Raw genomic sequence first — 21346 nt, 5'->3', positions numbered from 1 at the left:
AAATGTTTCCTTATCCAATTAAAAATGAAGTCACACTTCAATTTGATTCAACCCTCTAGCGCCTAGTGCCGTCTTTAGACGGTCTTCAGTTGAATCTCTAAAAAGCTTCAATAAGAACTCAAAAATGTTTATAAAGCTTTATAGTGATTTTTTTTAAGTTCGTCTAAAAATTAATTTGGGCACTAGAGGGTTAATTTCTTCCCAGGTTTTTTTAACTGCAGAAATAATTTAATCTAACTTGAATGAGATTAAAACAATTATTAAAAATTTCAAAAATATGAAAGCACCTGGTGACGATGGAATCTTCAACATATTATTCAAACATCTTCCTGAGAGCACAGTAGAATTTTTAGTAAAATTTTTCAATAGATGTTTCAAAATTGCATTTTTCCCAAATTATGGAAAAATGCAAAAATTACTCCAGTTTTGAAGCCGGATAAGAATTTGGTTGAGGTTTCAAGTTGTCGACCAATCAGTTTTCTTTCTTCGATAAGTAAACTGTTTGAGAGAATTATTCTCAACAGGATGATGTCACACATCAATGAAAATTCAATTTTTGCAGATGAAAAGTTTGGATTTCGCCATGGGCATTCCACTACTCATCAATTGCTCAGAGTTACTTATATGATGCGAGCTTACAAATATGAAGGTTATTCCAGTGCTACTGCTTTTTTAAACAAAGAAAATGCATTCGGCAGTGTTTGGCATAAAGATTTGATTGTGGAATCGCTAACTTTTAACTTTCCAATTTTTCTAATCAAAATTTTAAAAAAATATCTAACTGATCGAACTCTGCTGGTTGTCTACCAGAATTCAAAATCCGATAGATTTCCCGTCAGATCAGGTGTGCCTCAAGGTCCAAGACTGAACCTGTTCCAGTTCTGTACAACATATTAACTTCAGATCTTCCTGATTTACCTCCAGGATGCACAAAGTCATTGTTTTGCGATGACACAAGCATCTCCGTAAAAGGAAAAAATCTTCGTGTCATCTGCAATTGATTGCAGAAAAGTTTAGATATTATAGGAAGAATCCTACTTGCAAACTCAGTTGATAATTTCTCCTCATAAGGCTAGGGCTTCTTTTCTCAAGCCGAACAATAATCACGTTGTCAAGATGAATGGGGTTATTTTAAGTTAGTCTGACAAGGTTAAGTACTTGGGACTAATTAACGATAAAAAAAAACAATTTTCAAAGAGCATATTGAAAGTATACAAGCAAAGTGCAACAAATATACGAGATGTTTGTATCTACTCATTAGCAGGTATTCTAAACTTTGTTTTAAGAATAAACTTTTGATTTACAAACAAATTTGACCAGATCGGTACAGCTTTATGCTGTACCGATCTGGTCAAATTGCTGTTTAACAAGGAAGAAAACGCTTCAAAGGATTCAGAATGAAATTCTGAAAATGATTTTCAAGCGTCCTCCTTGGTTTGGTACACTCGAATTACACGTGAGACACGTTAGAAGCTATGTCAGACAAAATTATTAACAATTTCCGACAAAAATCGTTGCAATCCTCAATTGCTACGATATGCTCTCTTTATAGCCAATAAGTTAGCAATTAAGATATGTGTAAGTTCATCTCCCTTTTTTGACAAGTAGGTTTAAATCCCTACGAATAATAAGTCCTAATTGCGAAAGCAAACAAACTCTAAAAATTAAAATTACAAATTTCTAACAGTGTTGAGAAGTCACCATTTGTGATTGGTCACACAAACTTATTATATACTTATTTACATTTATTATAGTACTAAAAAAATATTGAAGTTATCTTGTAAAAACTTGGAAAACTTAAAACGAAAAATCCGGCAATATGAAGCCGTTTTTGGTGTTATGCCTGCGTAAAAATGACTCTTTTACGGTTGAATTCTAAGTGGAGCCGACTTGATTTCCAGGATTATGAGAAAGCGAGACACTCGTAGGCAGGATCTTCTACCTCGATACTTCAGTATCATCGCTCAATAATTATTGCTCAACGGTAATCTCAAAAGCCATTGAGCTACTTCATCTTAAAAGTTATGATGCTTCATCGTATTACTGTTTTCTTATATGAGCCTCGTTGATCTCTTGGCGATACCGAAAGCTTAACCCTCTAGTGCCCAATGCCGCCTTTAGACTGTCTTCAGTTGAACCTCTGAAAAGCTTTGATCAATACTTAAAAAATGTTTGTACAGATTCATAGTGAATTTTTCGAAGTCCGTCTGAAAATTAACTTGGGCACTAGAGGGTTAAAATCTATGGGACTATGGGACTGACAATTTATTTTCATATACTACCGCTACTTTTGAATTTTTCGATAATTATCCAACCGAAACCAAATGTAAACAAACGGTAGCTCGTCCTAAAGTGTCATTCACTGCCATCGAATGGCGGCCAACAATATTGAAAAGTTTTTTTCACAGCCGACAGATATGATGATACACGTAATACAGGTACTAATATGCAAACGGAACACGTTCGATTCACAAAGCACTTAGCGGCTCCACCAATTCACACGACTGACCGGCACTATATATCAAACGCCACACATGACACCGTCACAGTCAACCGTCTAAACATACTTGCCATCGTGATGCCCGCATCCCATAGCCGAGTGAACCAGCATTAATGAGAATAACCTTCCTCATCGCTCACAAACACACACCCAAAATGGAGGAAATGCGTCTCACTCTCGTCGCAAATGGACCCCATCGGGATACACGACATGCAGCGCCACGGTTCGAAGTCAAGAGAGCGAGAACCATTCTAATTCATGGCAAAATAATACAGCTGAAGCATGGTATCGATCTGTTTTTTCACTTGCTCGATGAATACGACTCTCCCGTGTTCCAATTTTCCGACCGCATGCCGCTGCTACCATGCGCCACCACCACCACCCACCGGTCCGACCGTCGTCTCGTCTGGCTCGTTGTCACATCAGAAAGACGGTACAGTTGCTCGCTCATTCACTCGTAGTCTGTTTCTTGGGACTCGGACAGTCGGTCGGTTCGTCGCGGACCCGTCTGTTTAGTCATCGGAATCCGGAAGAAAAGCTTAATCAGTCCGCCGCGGCTCTTCTGTAGTCAGTCAGACCAAAACTGCGTGGCACATTTCGTTTCACGAGGAAAACGCGACAATACCGTCGCGGAAATCGGTTTTCCTCCATTTTTGTTTTTCGTTGTCCTAGGTGCAATGTGTACTGAACGCTGTAACTTGATTGTGATAATAATATAAATTTAGGTGAATTTATCAATTAAAAAAGTGGAAAAAAACGAACGCTATTCTTTTTGGATGCCTTTTTAGTTCGGCTTGATATAGTGAGACGGAAGGGAGTAAAGGAATTTGCACGCACACGGGAAGAAGACGAAGAAAAACTGCGATATATTTAGAGTTTTAGTTTTAACTTCTGCCTATTGCATCTATCCGCCTAAGAGTGTTCACATCGGACGTTGGGAGGAGGAAGAAAATCATTACAATTGTACGAACATTGTTACTCGAGCAGTTTTTCATTCTGAATAGTTACCATTTAACTAGGCACTAACTTATTTATATATAGTGTTAAGCATAATAGTTATGGATGGATCGCCGTCTTGAAACATCATGACAAAATGGGTGCTTGTTTGTGGGATTCGCCTTCGTCAGGAGACGGAAAATTCATTATGGCCGAGCGTGCTTGTGTATGAACATTTTCGCAAACCATCGTCGGTTTTGATCTAGAACTGAAAAAACGGAGGCCATTCCTGCCTGATTGATCTATAAAGAGGATCACTAATTATTGCTTTATCAATCGTCAACGTGGATGCATTAGGCAAATATAGAGCATATCCACCCTTTTTTGTGGCTAGCGTGGTGGCAGGTGGTCAAGAAAAGGATCTGCAAGTGCAAGTGGCGTGTGGAATAGGCGGATTTTATGAGAACGGTGCCGTGGTATACACATACATCAGAGGATAGGGAAAACGCCGCAGTTGCTACATACCGCGACCACCACGACGACAAAACTAGCGTGGTAAAAGGTGGCGGAATGGGGAGCCGGTCGCAAACGTGAACGGGAGAGGCCCGTGCGAGCGAAAGAGTGGAAAGCGTGAGAAAAGTTGTGAATGATAGTGAACATTCAAGAGCTAAACAGGACCTCGGAGTCTGCTCCTATGCCGTGAGGTAGTGTTTTGTGACATTACCACTGACAATGGCTGACATGTGTTGTGAGAACAAACATTTCCGCGTGTGTATGTAGGAAGCGTGAACGACAAGTGCAGCACTTTGTCAAAATAGAATTAAAAACTACTGCTAAAGAAGAAATACCTACACATAACGACGCATCCGGAGTGCAATTAAAAGTCTATAAAGTAGAAAGGAAAGCCGGACAGCAGAGTAAGGCGGAAAAGTTTACCTAAACGAACTAATTATTGAACAACTTTGTGAAGTATATGCGATATCTATGTTTTGAACGATTGATCCTGAGGCGACTAGAGTAACTGCAGCAATAATGGTACGAGTCTCGTTGTTTTGCACATACATACCTGGAGCTGCATTTTATCGGATTAATGGTATATCCGGTTAATGCTATATTGCTATCGAGACGTTGTTTTTTCTACTGTGTTGCAAGATATTGAAAGCAAAGCGTAGAATGTATTTTATCTTTTTTGCTATACTTGACACAATATATTTACAACAGCAGTACGGTTAACATAGGATCCTACAAACGGGATAGTGATGACGACATTATTATGCAGATGGTAGTGCTTTTTTGTTCAGTTCAGTTCGCTAGGCAAAAATTGTTTTTTTTTTAATTTTTCGGTCAATTTAAAAAAAATGTTTCGCATATTAAATCTTCAAATCTCACGAAGTGTTCTTTCTATACTGGTACGAAACGTAAGCAATGAATTAGCGTATGTATTCGGTAGTAGCTTTTTTTTGACTTTTCTTTACATATTTTCATCTACAATTGAATGCAAATTCCATACAATATGTACAGTTTTTAGTATACGCAGCCACACTTTTTTCTGTTTTGTGAAATGCCTGATCATGCTCTTCGTGAGAAATGAAAATTTAAGTTCAAGAGTACTTGTACGAATCGCCTAACTTGTTATTTCTGGCTAAAGCTTGTTCAATTTCACTGGAATTCGAATTTTTTACTAAAACCTGAGAAAGGTATTCAATGATATTAATATAGCGGAGCTCCCTTGCAAAATGTAAAAAAATGTATGTACAAAAAAATAATTCAGATTACTTTTTAGTATGAAAATCTGTTATGTTATCTAATACTGAAACGAGCATGTCGACGAGATGGTAAAATGGTAAGTGAGGGTAAATTATAAAAAAAAAGTATTATACTGCCTATAATCGCATATCAGTCCCATCTGGAAAATCATCGAGTTGAGAAAACAGCGCTAGTAGATATTTTTCTTGTTTTGGGTATTTCACCTGTTTGGGGTGGGTTATTCTTATTTTTTCGACATGATGTTATGAAATAGACCTTAATCATAACTTCTTTATTGAAGAATTTGCTTTTTTGTGGAAAATACAATAAAAAACAAGGAAGAGACTGATATGCGATTATTTAGGCCGTCGAGTTGCAAAATAATCGCATACCAGTCTCACTTTCAACCACTCGGTGTAGGAATAGTCATAATTTTCTCAAGTATTTTGAATGGGCAGACGTTCATGGCCGCAGACAGCTTCCAAATATGCTGCATGGAGAATGGCGGAGACGTCTATCCATTGCTTACCCCGACTTTAAGGTCGTCGTTGAAAAAGCAAATAATCAAATATAATGTTAAAGTCTTGGATAAGCTACTGAAATTTCTGTCTTCAGTGTTTCGTAATGCGTGCTGAATAAAATTATTCCGGATTAGCCCGTGCATTTAGCATATTGGAAAAGTGGTATTGAGAAAGGAAAGTTTCCAATTCCATTACAACAGTGACTTGACGGAAGACGACGGCGATGAAAAGAGGTACAACTGAAAGAGTTTCCTTCTGAGTTTTGACAATTTCAACTTGAATGATCATTTGAAGTGAGCAGATCATCCACAGGAAAAAAAACTCCTTACAGAAAGCAGCATTGCTCAAATCTCTGATTGACGAAACCAATAACCTTTCGGGAACGAACCCTCTGAAAAAGCTGCAGTTTCAGTGTCTATTTGAAATTAACTTTTGTATGGAATTTATTTGAAACAACCTTGCATTAAGTAATTATTTGATGATTTTGACAGCAAAAAGCTTGAAAAATAGCACCAAATATTTGTCATATGGATTGAAGAAAAAAATATGGCCATACTCAGGAAAAACATCTGGTGGGACTGAACTGCGATTATTTTCAAGATGGGACAATTTTACCTCACATTTTTTTCTGACTTTTTCCAGATAAAACATACTTTTTTGTTTCCTTAATCGATAGTAAAGTAGGAAATAGATGGATTCTGATATTTAACTCAAAAACGATGAAAATCCATATGGGACTGGTATGCGATTATAGGCAGTATAGTTTAACCTCATTCAAGAGCAAATTTTTTTTCGAAAAAAAATCGGGTTTGTTTGAGTTTAGTTTCTCTGGATTAATTTCGTACCCTTCAAAAACTGCCATTTTACTTTTCTTCGTCCTCTGTTTTAGAAAAAGTAACCTCTTTCATTCCTGTTTAGCATTTGAACAGGATTTAGACTTGAACGATTTGATAGAAAATTCATAGAGAACACCCTGTGCATAAATTGAAAACCAAGCGTGTGCTTTATTTTAGAATGACAAAACAAGTTCTTTATTGGTGTATCAAACACGTTTTCGATATCCAATACTCGTAACCTACAAATAAATAAATCTACTCACCAGTTTCGCTAGTAAACTAAAATCATCCTCTCCCATTATGCACTTTTTACCCAGGACCCAACGGCAACGTTCGATCACGGCGGACGGCATCTACAGCAACTCGCTTTTTATGCATGCGGCCACATCACACGTCGGCAACATTGTGCAGGTCCAGACGGCGTCCGGTGTTATATTCGAGGGCGTATTCCGGACATTTTCATCACAATTTCAGGTACGTATAGACTGACGTGAATCGCTTGTCGAAATTACTCACTAAGAAAAAATAGAAATGTGCCACTTGGAACAAAAGAATCACACTTATTCCTTTTTTATTTCATCTCATTCAAATTGAGTTTGTGCTGGTTTGTGGGATATTAAAATGTCGAAAACTTTTTAATGACACATAGCCAGTTAATGTGCTTTTGTACAGCTGATTGCTGATAAAATAACTTAACCCGCATTTTCAGCAGTTCAATTTCGAATCGCTTATCCTAATTGCGAACATAGAGAAATTAATGGTACAATATAGTCCTGTGTGTGTTATTGATTTTCGCGCAATGTTGTAAACCCCTTCCCCAACAGAGCTACAACGTCAAATGGCGAAGTCTGGTCGTTTCTTTCTATTGAGCTTCCATTCTGCAGGATATGTAGAAGGCATGTTGCTTTATGCTCCTTCGGTGTGTCTTACAGTGCATAAGGGCAGCTTTCATTCGCAGCGCTTAGTTCGGCTTGAAAACGGAAGGTCCGTTTTGTTATACATATAACCTTGTTTTAGCATCCAACGATGCATCAGCGTGCTGCTAGCTCTCCCTTTGTGCGAACACTCTATGCAGTTGGCCATTTTTTGTAAGGCGTACATACACACCACGAGTATAGAATTTTGCTAGTTCTTCTACGTCGAACGAAACACACATTTGGGTATGTCGTCTTATGTGCCGATGCAGTTATATACAGCAGAAGACAGAGGGGGGAATTTAGGAATAAAACGTGACAGTTGGTTTAGATTGAAGGTTTTTTTATACGGTAGCGCCTTCTTTGTGCCGAAAAGTCAGACGGTCGATATCCTAAAAATTGACAGTAAAACCTGCAACCTCTTAGAATGTCGATGAGATACTAATTTCACTTTGCTGTGAATAGGGAAACAAAAATTAAACAACTCTATTCACATCTAGAGAAGGCTTCAAATGAATTATTTAGGCTGTATGGGTATTATACAGCGCCATCATGAAGCTACAAATTAACACTGAGATTATGAGTAATTTTTATTCTACAACATTTATTGTTGAATGTATTGTACAACAATACATTTTCGCTTTTATTTGGGAATGCGAACCAAGTCAGACAAATTGTTAGCAATTTTTTGATACTTGTTTTCTTTTGCTCCTTGACCTTAATTTTCAAAATTGATCAGAGATGCTCGAGCGGATGAAGGTCAGGAGACGGGAGCTCCGTAGTCGTTTTGACATACAGGTGGTTGTAGGTTCAAACCTTAGTATGATCAGACCACGAACTTTGGGCTGTGGAATGCTAAAGCGATCAGAGTTTCAATTTTTTGATCGATAAAAAAATTTGATTGTTCCTCATGAAATAACCGAAATTGAAAGAAATGCATAGAACCTCAAGATCTGGTGTTGCCCCAGAATTTTTTTCGGAGAAATAACTCTGGGAGAGTTCGAATATTGATCTGACTCCCATGGAAAGCGATCTATACTACTCAAAGAGCATGAAGATGAAGATTCGATTTTTAAGACATTTGGTGTCAAAAATAGGAAATTTTATGCTTCTTTATCGATCCGCGTTGCAGTTCGCCATTTTTACAGTTTGCGTAGGGTCCGTAGATCGTTTTCCACCTGATCGATCCACCTCGCCCGCTATGTACCGCTCCGTATCGTTGTGATGGATTGGTTTCAAAAACCATCTTTACCGCGCTGTCGTTCGATATACTTACGGCATGCCCAGCACACAGCAACCTGCCAATCTATGTGGACGATAGATGGCTCCCCTACTAGCCCCTGCAGCTCGTGGTTCGTTCGTCGTTCCGTTCCGTTATCCATCTGCAATCCATCGAAGATGGTACGCAACACCTTTCATTCGAAGACCTCAAGGGCGCGTGGTTTCTCCACAAGCATAGTCCACGCCCTATGAACGTAGAGATCAATGTCTTGTAGATGATCAACTTGGTGCGGCGGCGAATTCTACTCGATTAGAGCGTCCTTCGGAGACCAAAGCATGCGCGTTTTTTCTAAACCATTGTTTCTTCAATAATTGGTTTGGGTTACTCTCTCACAATTTACCTTTCTCCTCAATACTCTCGAAATTTCCTTTTTTTCATCAACACAGTTGCGTTCAATTACGTTTCACTTTTTGTGCTGAATGCTGAGAAATTAAAAAAAAAACTTCCAGATGGTCTCGAGGTACGATGTTGGCCTAACAAGCCAGGCGTCGTAGGTTCGAGTCTCGACTCGGGAGAGACTGTTAGTGTCAATAGGATCGTAGCGCTAGCCCGTTAATTGTCCTGTACACTAAACAGTCGGTTGCGAAGTCTGTGTATAAATAAACAGAAGGTCAAGTTCCGAATCGGAATGTAGCACCAAGGCTTTGCTTTGCTGAAAAATATCACGGAAAAATTTTCGCTACCATGGGCTCGGTATAGTCGTATAGTAAGCTTGAAACCAAAAGGTAAAACTCACACACAAGCACGCATATTAATGATAAACGTATCACATTTTTTTCGTATGGACCCCGCTTACTTCAATAGTGATACTGCCAATAACATGAAGTTCGGAGTACAGAAAACACCTGGGCAATATCACAATAGATGTAGAGCAAGGTTACAGAGTCCGCTTTGGCAAGTGAGTGGCGATAGGTTCGAATCTGAGTAGAACCAAGCCAACTCGATGGCAAAAGAACTTTTTCAAGTATAGGCTCAAGAATGTTTTAACTCATCATTTTGTAGTTTTTGGTCTATATTTTCAAAATTTCTCGAAGAAATCTTGATGTATAGAACGGTTCATGTTGAACAACGCCTCCAAAGTTACCTTTCTCAAAAATTAAGGGAAAGAGTTTTTCTGAATATGTCGGAATATATAAAATCCTACTAAATCTGTTATGGCATATTTGCATACAATTAGAGGTTTATTATATTAGCTTCATAAAACTGAAAGAGTAATTGATTTCAACCCTATAGAGTCTACCGCAGGCCACGTAGAAAAAAAGCGAAATTTTCCTAACGTTGACCATTGAAAACATTAAATATAAGCACGTATAAGCACAGCTCCTGATAGTTTGCCTGAAAGCCCTGCTTGTGCTCTTCAAGAATAAGTGTTAAAAGTTTGCGCAAAATTTGCGTTTTTGTAGAAAAAGATGATTAAAAGTTTTCCATTTTTTATGTAAGTTTTGAATTTCTTGGTGATTTATCAACGAAATTCATCGTATATCGTACTAGTTTGGTCCAAAACACATCGAGAAAACCTAAAATTAGTATAATTATTCGCTTGTATACACTGACAATTTTTTTTATTGTTTCGAAAAAAATAAGATTTGCCTCAATTCACGTGATTTATGGACAGACCCTTGCCACTGAAACACTTTGCTCGAGAGACAGAATCATTTACAGTAGAAAACCAACAATTTGACACCAACAAATTAATTTTGGTCGAAATCTTAATTTTTCGACCATTGTGCACTGATTAGACTATATAGCACGTTATACGCTGTTAGAGTGATAGCTTGTAGGGGGATTAATAGGATCGATAAGCAAGGATGTAGGTTACTAAGTCTGAAGGAGAAGACAAAAGCACGGAGCAGGTTACTTCTCAATAAGTAACACCGCAAAAAGTTAAAAAACAAAAATGTGCGAACAGCAAAAACGTCCGGACAAAAGATCGAAATCTACTGGTCGCAGTAGGGTTCATACAAAAAAAATCACAATAGATCAAAGGTCTTTGGTCGCAGTGATAAGTCCACACGAACATGAAATTTTAAGCACGAAAACTTCAAGAGCACCAAATGACAGTTAGACACATTGTTTACATTCGAGAAATTTATTCAGAATTCAAACTAAAACTCTGTAAAACACACTTAAATCGTAATATCCGATTGGGAGTGGATAGACTTTTTTGCGTAATTTTTTCATCACATAAAGTCTCAAGAAAAGATATAAACGCCGTTTTTTCTATGTAATGTGATAAATAAATCCCAGCTGGTCTCAATGTACGATGCTGGCCTAACAAGCCAGTTCGAGTAGGTTCGAGTCTTGGCTCGGGAGAGACTGTTGATGTTGGTAGTATCATAGCGCTAGCCCCGCAATTGTCCTGTACACTTAACAGTTGGCTGCGAAGTCTGTGTATAATAAACAGAAGGTCGAGTTTCGAATCGGAATGTAGCACCAAGGCTTTGCTTTACCTTGTGATAAATAAACATAAAATGATAAATCATGGAGGAACATTTAGCAAATTAACCTGATTTTCCACGAAAAAAATACAAAAAAGTAGGTTTTCCCATACAAATTTGAGAAAAAAAGTGGCAAGAGAAGACAAAACCGATGGACTTTCGATAAATTTAAAATTGTTCGGGATCCCAAATTAAAAAAAAACTTGGTTCTGGGTTTGTGCTATTAAGTTTTTATTTTTTTTTTTGCCTTTCTTCTAAGAGGTATATTTCATACAACGACGCCCATATATGTGCTATACATATATTTATAATTTAGGTCCGATATCAATCAAATTCAAAAGCGAACTAAACTATCAGAAACTAGAATTTTATTCAACACTTAGATTGTCGGGATCATCGGGGCCATCATCACTAAGAAAAAGCGAGTGAAATTGGCGAGCGTTGCGTACACACAGTTCAGTGATACACAACATTCGAGCCCATTTTGCCTCATTTATAACTTCAGTTTTTACACGGTATACCTTTTCAAAAGGAAGACAAAAGCAATTTTAACATCTGTGTTTTTAGAAAGAACATTATTCAAACGCTAATTCCTCTGTTTGCTTCCCAACAGGTTGTGCTGGAAATGGCACATCGCATTGAGGTCGGCCCAGATAACGACAGCAAAATTATCGTAGACTCGGTAGTCGACCGGCTCATATTCAAGCCTAGCGACATCGTCAGTATTGCTGCCAAAGATGTTGACTTAGATTACGCTACCAGAGACACATTTAAGACCGATACCGCCATTTCTCGTTGCAACGGCAACGGCCGACCGGAGGAACGCGAACTTGAACCGTGGGACGAAAGTGGCACTCTGAATGGCGACTGCGAATTCAACTTGGAACTCGACGCCAATGCCAACGGATGGGACGTGAATGATATGTTCCACAAGAACGAAACGATTTACGGTGTACAATCAACGTTCGATCAGTCGCTTTCCGGATACACGGTGCAGATACAGAAGAAAGATTCGGATGATTTTAAGGCACAGGAAACAGAAGCAGAACGAATTGCCAATGAAATAGAGAATAATCCGGTGTACAAAGATCGTATCGACTTAGAAAACGGTGACGAAGAATCGGCTTTCGCAGCTGTATCTCGGCCGTCTAACTCCAGTCCACAGCCGTCGTCTGCGAGCACTCTTTCGCCAGCACAAAGTTCTAATAGTATGAACGATAAAAACAACAGTAATAGCTCAGTGATGCCATCGAATGCTAAATACATCGTGCCCGCAAAGCGCAAACCGGGTCAGGCTGGCAAGTTGACTGTTCGGAGCACTCCGCCACCAATAACCAATAACGGTGGACCTCCCCAGCAGCAGCAGCAGCAACAACAGCAACAACAGCCCCCGAGCCCTCAGGCGCCACCCCACAAAAACAGTTATCCTAATATGTCAATGGCTTCACAACAGCAACAACAGCAGCAGCAACAGCAACAATTACAACAGGCACAAGCTCAACCTCAACAGCCGCAACCACCCAGCAATCAGCATAGTGGAGGAATGCAGCAACCAAACCCTCATGGGTCTCAATATGGAATGCATACTAATCCATCGCCGTATGGGCATGTTCAACATCAGCCCCATCAACAGCAGCAACCACAGCAGCAACAACAGCCAGTGCCGCAGCAACACAACCAACCGTCGGTTGTAAATAGTAACAATAACATGAACAAAATGAACGGCGACGGAAGAGGAGATATGTCGAACAGTAGTAACATGAATGTAAATAGTAGTTCTAAACCATTGCCTCAACGCGCTACGCGGCAATATCCGAATGCTGCGACGGTAAACTATAATGAGCCACCACCCTCGCTCGGTCCCCAGCAGATGCCCCCAGGACAGATGCAGTCCATGGGTAAACCCCCAATGCATGTCACTCATCCACATCACGCTGTGGCCACGCACATTCCGCCGCCCACAGTGGTCACTGCAGATCAGCAGCAACAGCAAATTCAGACACAGGTGGTAATGCAACCGCATCATGTTGTCCTTCCACCACCCATAATTGGTGTTGCCACCGGTCCTGCTCCTCCCCAGCAGCAACAACAAATGCAGCAACCGCCACCGCAACCTCAACGACAAGTAGTAGTACGATCGCGTGATATGGATGTTGACAATCTGCGTAAATTCGGGCAAGACTTCAAATTGGCCCCGCCCCAGCAGCAGCCACCGATGCAAAATGTGCATCAACAACCACCTCCGCAACACAATGTTCAACAAATGCAGCAGCAACAGCAACAACAACAACAAGATCATTCATCACCTAACCAACCTCCTATGGAATCCTCTCCTCCTCTGTCCCAAGTTCAAAAACACTCCGTTGTAGATCATGTACCACATCAACAACAACAGCAGCAGAATCAATCCTCTCAAACACCTTCCAGTATGGTACATCAACACCAGCCCCCACAGCATATAATGCAATCTCAGCAGCCCCAGCAGCAGCAGCAACAGCCCCAATCTCAGCCCCCTCCACAACAGCAGTCCCAACAACAACAGCAAACCCAACAGCAGCAACATCAGGCGACATCATCCTCCCCGCCGCAAACAGTTCAATCCACTGTACATAGCGGACTTCCTAACCAGATCAACACATCAACTAGCAGTAGCAACGGCAGCGTTGCTGGTAACAATTCTAGCAGTGGAACTGGTCAAAATAGTACATCAGTGGTTGACAGCAGTGGTGGTGCTGGCGCTACCAATACTGACGGTACGGCAAAGGTTGCTCCGAAGAAGACTTTCACGCTGAATCCAGCGGCGAAACCTTTCACCCCACGTAGTCCCAGCACTCCAAACCCGTCACGGTAAGTATTATATACCTTTTTTTTTGTTTTATTGTGGAAGTGGGTGCTTTCCGATGTAAAAAAATCATTTCAATACTCTTCTACCAATCCCAATGGTGTCGGCCGCCTATCGCTTGTACCCGTTAATACTAACAAATATCATCCGCACGCAAACAGGGACCTCATCCAAGTACTAATCAATTTTCTCGTAATTATTTTTTCTAAAAGTCACACGTCTTCTAGCCCTCACACTCCACAAACGCCGGGACCAGTGATGGCCCAACAGCAGCAGCAACCGCAACCCCAGCCGCAGCAAAGTGCCTACCCGGGCCAGCAACATGTGGCCCCGCAGCCAATCATTATGTCCTACGTAATGCCATCGCCGCAGACCGCATTCCAGCCGACGCAGCAACACCCACACGCTGGCCAACCGACGCGCATCCGGAAAGGTAACGGTCTGAGGATAACTAAACGTTTTTTTTGTTTTTTGTTTTGTTGGATTCTTGGTCATAGTTTCTCTGTGTGAGCGTTTCTTGTGGTCGTCAAACTGTGGTCTTCAAGAAAAAGAAAAACCTTTTTTTTTCTATTCTACTCAATTAAATACCAGGGCACTCATATGCAAAACTCCACTTAACTGTGCAAGTTCGTTCTCCTTTCTTAATTGTAAACGGCTTTTTTGTTGAAATGTTCCGCAATGGGTCTAAGGTATAACTATTTTTTTAATGTTGCGTGTGAAATCGTTAGCTCATACAAGAAACTGCATGCAAAAATCTGTCAACGGAGGAGAATCGTGTACAACAAAATCAACAGACTGAACTACTAATTGTGTATGTTAGCATTTTTCGATGAAAATGCTACTTGAAGTTACTCCAATACTCCAATTTCTAAACTGATTATATCTACTACTCTGTTGGCATCGCTTCATCAAACTGTTTGGTTGGTTTGTGAGCGTTTCTGTGATATTTATTTATACAAATTCAGTGGACAATGTGTACACAACCGCATGTTATGTTTTTGTCAGTGAGAAATATTTTGAGCATTCTAAAAACACTTCAATCATCTGAAATGTGTTTTCAAAGAAAATTAAAAAAAAAAACAAACACAATGAAAGGTAATTTCGAAACACTTCTTTCTTCTAACCACGCATGTAACGATCGGCAATTCCTGAATCCACTAAACCACCGCCAATGTGGCCGTTAAAATTAAAACATAGTTTTCTTTACACCCAACTAGGTTCATCATCACCTTCTCAAAGTTGGACATCAGAGAGCAAGGTTTGGGCGAAACCTCAAATCTGGTACAAATGCATTGATAATAGTATGTATCATCTCCGCCAAGAACTAAATCCATGACTTACAACTAATCGTATATTTTCTCTCATCATATAATGGATGGTATAATGAGGGATAAAAAAGTTTGGGATCAATTCTAGAGCCCGAACAATAATACAGTTCGTACCTTTTACGAAAATTGAAAGTAAATAGTTCCAATGAAAATTTTCGATTAATTTGTGTTTGTTTTGGAATGCAAAAAATGAGCAAACGAATTCAAATGGGTTAATGAAGCACTAAAAACAAATACGATCCACGGTTACTCACTAATGATGAGTTTAAAGCTTTACAGTTAACTAATATGATTAATATATTTTCATCACTTTCCAGTAGGTCGGGAGGTACAATTCTGGTCTAACAACAATGTTCGAATATCGTCTATAAGAGACTGAGAGAAAGCTAGTAAAATTGTAGCGCTTGTCATGTTATTGTCTTTAAAATTAATAGTTAACAGCAAAGTATGGTTCAAATAAACAGAAGATCAACTTCCAAAATTAAAAAGTACCCTTCAGACGGACTTTTCAAATATGGCTGAATAAGCCTATTTGAGGAGTAGTTCTTTTTGTACCGTTTCAGAATAAAAAATTGTATAACGGTAAATTTCAGATTTTTTGCAAATTATGACTGTTTACCTTAAAAAATTCAACACGAATTCCGTGTTTAGATTATAATGTTTTTATATCGAACTACATCACGCTTCCAAATTAGAACTCCGTATTTTTTGGGGTGCAACAATACAGACAGTTGTTATGCTCGATCCATCTTTAGCATTTTATATCTGTCTTACCAATTCTTGATGAAATCAAAAATTGGTTTTGGGTACCGTGTAATCCAGCATCGTAACTCGAAGTTAACCCTATATTTAGTCATATCTCGGATATACTGACACTCCGCAGGCCGGTCATTCCCCATATATCATACAATTGATGAACTTATCCTGCTCGAAATTAAGCTTTCTCAACATGGTCCGTATTTTAATACTTCATAAAGTATCATTGAATCTTAAAATAATTTTTCAAGAAACTACGATTAGAAATTCATTTCATTAAAACAAGTAGAATATTCACTTACTGTTAACAAACATTGTATCCCATATTACTTGACGCCCTGTTTTTAATTCTCTAGCTCAGTCTTGCTGAATTGAATTGCGTCAAACTGTTTTGATGGCTACACTTATCTGAATAATAATAAAACTAGCTCAACGGGAATAACACAGAGTAACTTTTTTTTTTCTTTCATTGTAGTTCCCGTTGCCGCGTCTCAAATTCAAGTCGCTGCGGCCACTGGGCAGCCGCTACTGGCTCCGGCACCAATTCAAATGTTCCCGCCTTATCCGCCAACGATTCATCCACAGCATTTCCAGGCCCCGCCATTCCAATCATATCGAATCTATCACGAAACTCCACAACCAACTCAGCTACAATATTTGGCACCAACTCCGCCATCGACAACGCCCTCGCCTGGACAACCGCATCAGCAATATCATCCGGGGCCGCAACCATCACCCGCTGCCGGGGGTCCTCCAACGTACGCCCCAGCGCACCAGCAGCAACCCCCGCACTATCCAATGATGTGTCCTATTGTGGCTGCACCGCCCCAGATCATGCCTACGGTATACCCGAATATGACCCCTGGGGCGCCACAGCAGAACCACCATCAACAGAATTTACACTTAATGCACGTTGCGCAGCATCCATCCGCTCAGTAGCATAAATTCAACGCCACCGCCGCCGCAGTCGCTGCCAGCAGTAATAATAGCCACCATCCTCATATACATCATCACCAGCACTATCAACATCAGCACCAACATACGCAACAGCACCATCATCACCCACAGCACAGTACGGTGGCCACGGTAACCACCAGTATCCACCAGAGCAGCTACTCACCCTACGGTAGAAAGTCTATTAAGAACTGAAGATTCTGAAAAAGAAGTCATTGGCTGCATTTTAAGTTTTTTGATGTGTCATCTGTTTCACTTGTACCGATTAGAGGCGAGCAGAGAAACTGACTTACGTTGAAGAACGAACACTGATATGCGCTTAGGTTGGTGTGTGAGATGAAAGCTGCATGTAGAATTGCTGTTTCCGATGGTCAGGGAATGGAAGAGAGTCACTACTATCTACTAGACTACTTTCAGTTGTTTGATTGTTTTGCGGCGCAAAATACGTTAGTACACTAAACTAGAGTAGCTATAACGACATGTACATTAGAAATGAACGAAAGCGGGATCGGTGGTAACAAGTAGGAAGGCGCGCTACATTTTATTTTAAAACTACCAAGAATAAGCAGTGAATAAAAGTGTTAATGGGATGTATGTGAGAGAGGAAAACAAACGCACGTGAAATATAAGTAAAGCAGCGACGCGTTAGCTGGTACCGGCTAGCAAAAATGCGCACGCAGCAATTACTAAAATAGTAGATCAAATCAAAAGTCGTTTACAGTTGAGGAGTAAAGTGAAAACTAGCAAAGATATTGCCTGTTCAATATCGTTGAAATATCCGTTTAGAGAATAGCAGACAGATCCGGGACATGGTAACCTGAGGATAACTAGATACGCTCGTTGGAAAAAAAAATCAAGTCTGGAATATACTAGCGAACATTTTGTTATCTTGTTTTTACAGCAGTGAATGAATATACTTGGTTAATTTATTTTGTGAAACAATCTTTTTGTAATCGATAAGAATAATTGCAAGCTGGCGAACGTTGGAATTGAGGCAGATTTTTTAGGTAGTTTAAATTTTCCACCGATAACTAAATTTGTCGAAGATAAAGTTTGTAATATGCTAAACGGGCACAAAAATGGTATTTCTTTTCCACTCATAAACGGATTAAAACGGTCAAATCGACGTCTGTAAACATGTTCAACACACCCACATTAATTGAGAATCTCTGCACCACAAATATTTAGTATATTTCTCGCAAATAAACACTCTGCGTTTTTTCTTCGATTTATAAAAACTAAATTACGGACAGGTTAATATTAAATTGCTTTTCTATTATTCTGGCAAATGTGGTAGCATTAGTAGTCCTGTTTACTTTTGTTTTTCGCAAAGAGATTATTCGGTAATCATGGCTTATTGATACTAGCGTTAGTTGTGACCCCGAAGGCTTATCGATTTGGGCAAATGTTAAAATTTGCAATTTTGCAGCATTCTTTTTTCAGTTTGCTACAAATACATTTGCATGTCTCTGAGCTTTCTTATGTTACAATGTGAAATGTCGTCTATTAATTGTTCAGTAGAAATTTTTAAATTTTCGCAGACTGTTGTACTGACTGTTGATAAATTTGTACATAACTTGTGACGATTTTCAATTCGTTTGTTTGTTGAACAACATGCGGTGCCACTAAAACCTCAGTTTTGTTATAATAATCTATTTTCACGTGCCAACGTTCGCCGAAATGTAGAAAAGATATAATGAATTCCCAAACTGGTTCGAAATATCGCTAGCGTGATTTTACATGGAAAAGCATGCATTTCTAAAAAATGAATTGCATCGGACTCAAAGTTTTCTTATATTCGCAAACAAGCGAACTATGCAACAACTGTAAGAAAAAGCACGTTAGATAATGAGTTACACTAGTGAGATAAGCCGAGTAAAAAGGAATGCGTGGAACGTGCCCACAGTGTAAGGCCGCTTTTCTATTGAAGTTTGAGTTCCCACAGAATGGCATGAGTGTGCTTAAGAAATTCATAATACGTTGAAATGTAATGATGCATTTGTATAGACAAATGAAGAAAACTAGCACAGATCGTGTGAACGCGTCGAAAGTCACGGCGATCGAGAGATCAAATAAAAACAGAACAAGAGCAAATCGAATTACTTTAGCCAATAAACCAATTGTAACTTATTATGAGAAGAATAACTAGCCAAAAGAAATACTAACAAACACAATGCACTCGCAAACGGCGAGTGACTCGAAGTGAGATCGAGGAAAATGAAAGAAGGAAATTGTCACAATAATCGGTGCTAAAACGAATACATGAAAAAGTTGACAGCAGAGGAGCGAATTCAACTTCTAAAGTGGAGCACACGTGAAACATGTTAAACATGTTAATCAAAAGATAGCATAGCGAAAACCAAACGAAGGTAAACTTAAAATGTGACGGTGAAAGAGGAGAAATAGAAGTATATATTAAAACAGACAAACATCAATTTGGCCAGCGTGTGTCTGACGGTTCGGAGCGTAGAATTTTTGAGTTTGATTTTTACACCAAAAATTTGGTTTCTTCATATCTTCAAAACTCGATTTTTGATCGCAAACGTGTTTTAACACATCAGCACTCATCACACAAGCGATAGATTTTCGTAAATCGTAAAATAATTTGAAACTCGAAAACCGCCACAGCTTTTAAAAAGGTCCGACATAGGTTAGCCAGATGACACAAATCAACTCCGCAGAATGAATTAGCAGTACTGTGAACGTACATATTGCATCGAACGACAAGTTCACCGGGAACTGGTCGTTACGAAAAAAAACACCCAAAAGATGATGAGGGGAATGCGTGAAAAACTCTGCATTAGATAATAGTCTTCAATAGTTGGTAAACAATGCTTTCTATCAGAAAATTTATGTTTTATTTTTTTGTTCAAAATCGATTTGCAGATCGTGCACAGATTTTTATTTCACAAGTGATGTGGAAGAAGTTATAAAGAAAAAAATGTTGAGAGAGATACTAAAAGATTCAAGAAGTCTTCGCCTTAACATCATTTGTGAACATCATTGTATTTTCAAAAATCAAGTCTAAGGAAAAACAAAAAGCGAACAAAAGATCATTGTTGTGCAACAGTATCGCGAGTAAAAAAACACATGTGAGAAAAAGGAAAATATTTTTTGTTATTCTGTTTTTTGTTTGCCTATAGCGTTCCTTGAACTTCGAAAAGATCAATATCCCCTATAAAAATTGAACCACACTAAAGGTGGCACAATGTTTCGCTTGGGGATTACATAAATTCAAGGAACAAAAAAATTGTTTTTATGATTAAAACATCATTATTTTAAGTGACATAGAAAACAAATCTAAAAATAAAACAAAAAAAAACGCTAAACAAACCGAACCAGAAATAGCGCAAACTTGGTTAGTGCCGAAATTTTTCCAAATCAATACTGTCAAGGCTATATTGATCGAGCAGAATTTAGGTGAACCTTGTATTTACGGATTGGTGACAGGGTTTGATTTTGTGGTAAGTTTGTTTTTAATCACTGGTTACCTCCTCAATAATGTGATATTTACAGCAATCAATGCGAGGCCCTGAGCACCTAGTACAGCACGTTAGCCTAAATGACGTTCTAGGATAGTTTACTCACTTAGAGTTGCCCATGACGACCGATAACAACATAAGTAAGAAAGAAGATCAAATATGAATTCACGTTCAGAACTGAGTCAGCTTTGCCATCCTCAAGACACTACTGTACTAAAGAAATTATTGACGAAAAAACAGGTAAGAATCCTTTTTATAACAAAAGTTCTAATCAATGGATGCATGAGCCCGATTCATCGTAGAAAAAAGTGATTTTTTCAACAGACTTCGTCTATTTCTGTACCCGGGTACATTCTGTACAATTGGATATTGTTGATTGCGGGAGAATTTATCTCGCAAGGTGCATGAAAAACGCCGTAGAAGTGCTCGGGTATAACCAATCATGTTGGTGTCTTCTACAAAAAGTGCGCAAATTCAATTTCCGCACTTTTGGTAGAAGATATTACCGCGATTGGACGTAACCGCGCACTTCTACAAGAATTTTTCGCGAGAAAATTTGTCGCAATCAACAATATGAAACTGGCAAATGTTCCATCAGATTTCAAACGATAATAACAGCATAACCACATGATGAATAAAAATAACCAATATGTGGTTGAATAGATGAAATGTTGGACAATTTTAAAATACGCGGTAAGGTAACCGTTATTATTTTATTGTTTAGTGGTAAAAAATGGATAAAAATTTTTTCAAAAGCAAATTTACGAGAACAATGAGCCAATTCCTCAGACAACATGAATAGACACCATTT

At 39.0% G+C, this 21346-nt stretch overlaps 1 protein-coding gene across 3 annotated transcripts in view; it reads left to right on the top strand.

Annotated features, from left to right (window-relative positions):
* Nucleotides 1–20398, top strand: part of LOC129726844 (ataxin-2 homolog) — a 37372-nt gene extending 16974 nt beyond the window's left edge. The window contains exons 2-6 of one of the 3 annotated variants that reach the window (XM_055683991.1): nucleotides 6857–7013; nucleotides 11787–14020; nucleotides 14243–14448; nucleotides 15233–15316; nucleotides 16575–20398. In XM_055683991.1, the coding sequence (XP_055539966.1) occupies nucleotides 6857–7013; nucleotides 11787–14020; nucleotides 14243–14448; nucleotides 15233–15316; nucleotides 16575–17038 (3145 nt within the window). In that variant the 3' untranslated portion in view covers nucleotides 17039–20398. Of the gene's footprint in view, nucleotides 1–6856; nucleotides 7014–11786; nucleotides 14021–14227; nucleotides 14449–15232; nucleotides 15317–16574 lie in introns of all 3 variants that reach the window. The other 2 variants (XM_055683989.1, XM_055683992.1) reach the window with 2 other exon arrangements.
* The last annotated feature ends 948 nt before the right edge of the window (nucleotides 20399–21346 follow it).

Source organism: Wyeomyia smithii, chromosome 3 (genome assembly GCF_029784165.1).
Source record: "Wyeomyia smithii strain HCP4-BCI-WySm-NY-G18 chromosome 3, ASM2978416v1, whole genome shotgun sequence".
NCBI classification, from domain to species: domain Eukaryota; kingdom Metazoa; phylum Arthropoda; class Insecta; order Diptera; family Culicidae; genus Wyeomyia; species Wyeomyia smithii.
This window is presented reverse-complemented; position numbering and strand designations above follow the sequence as displayed.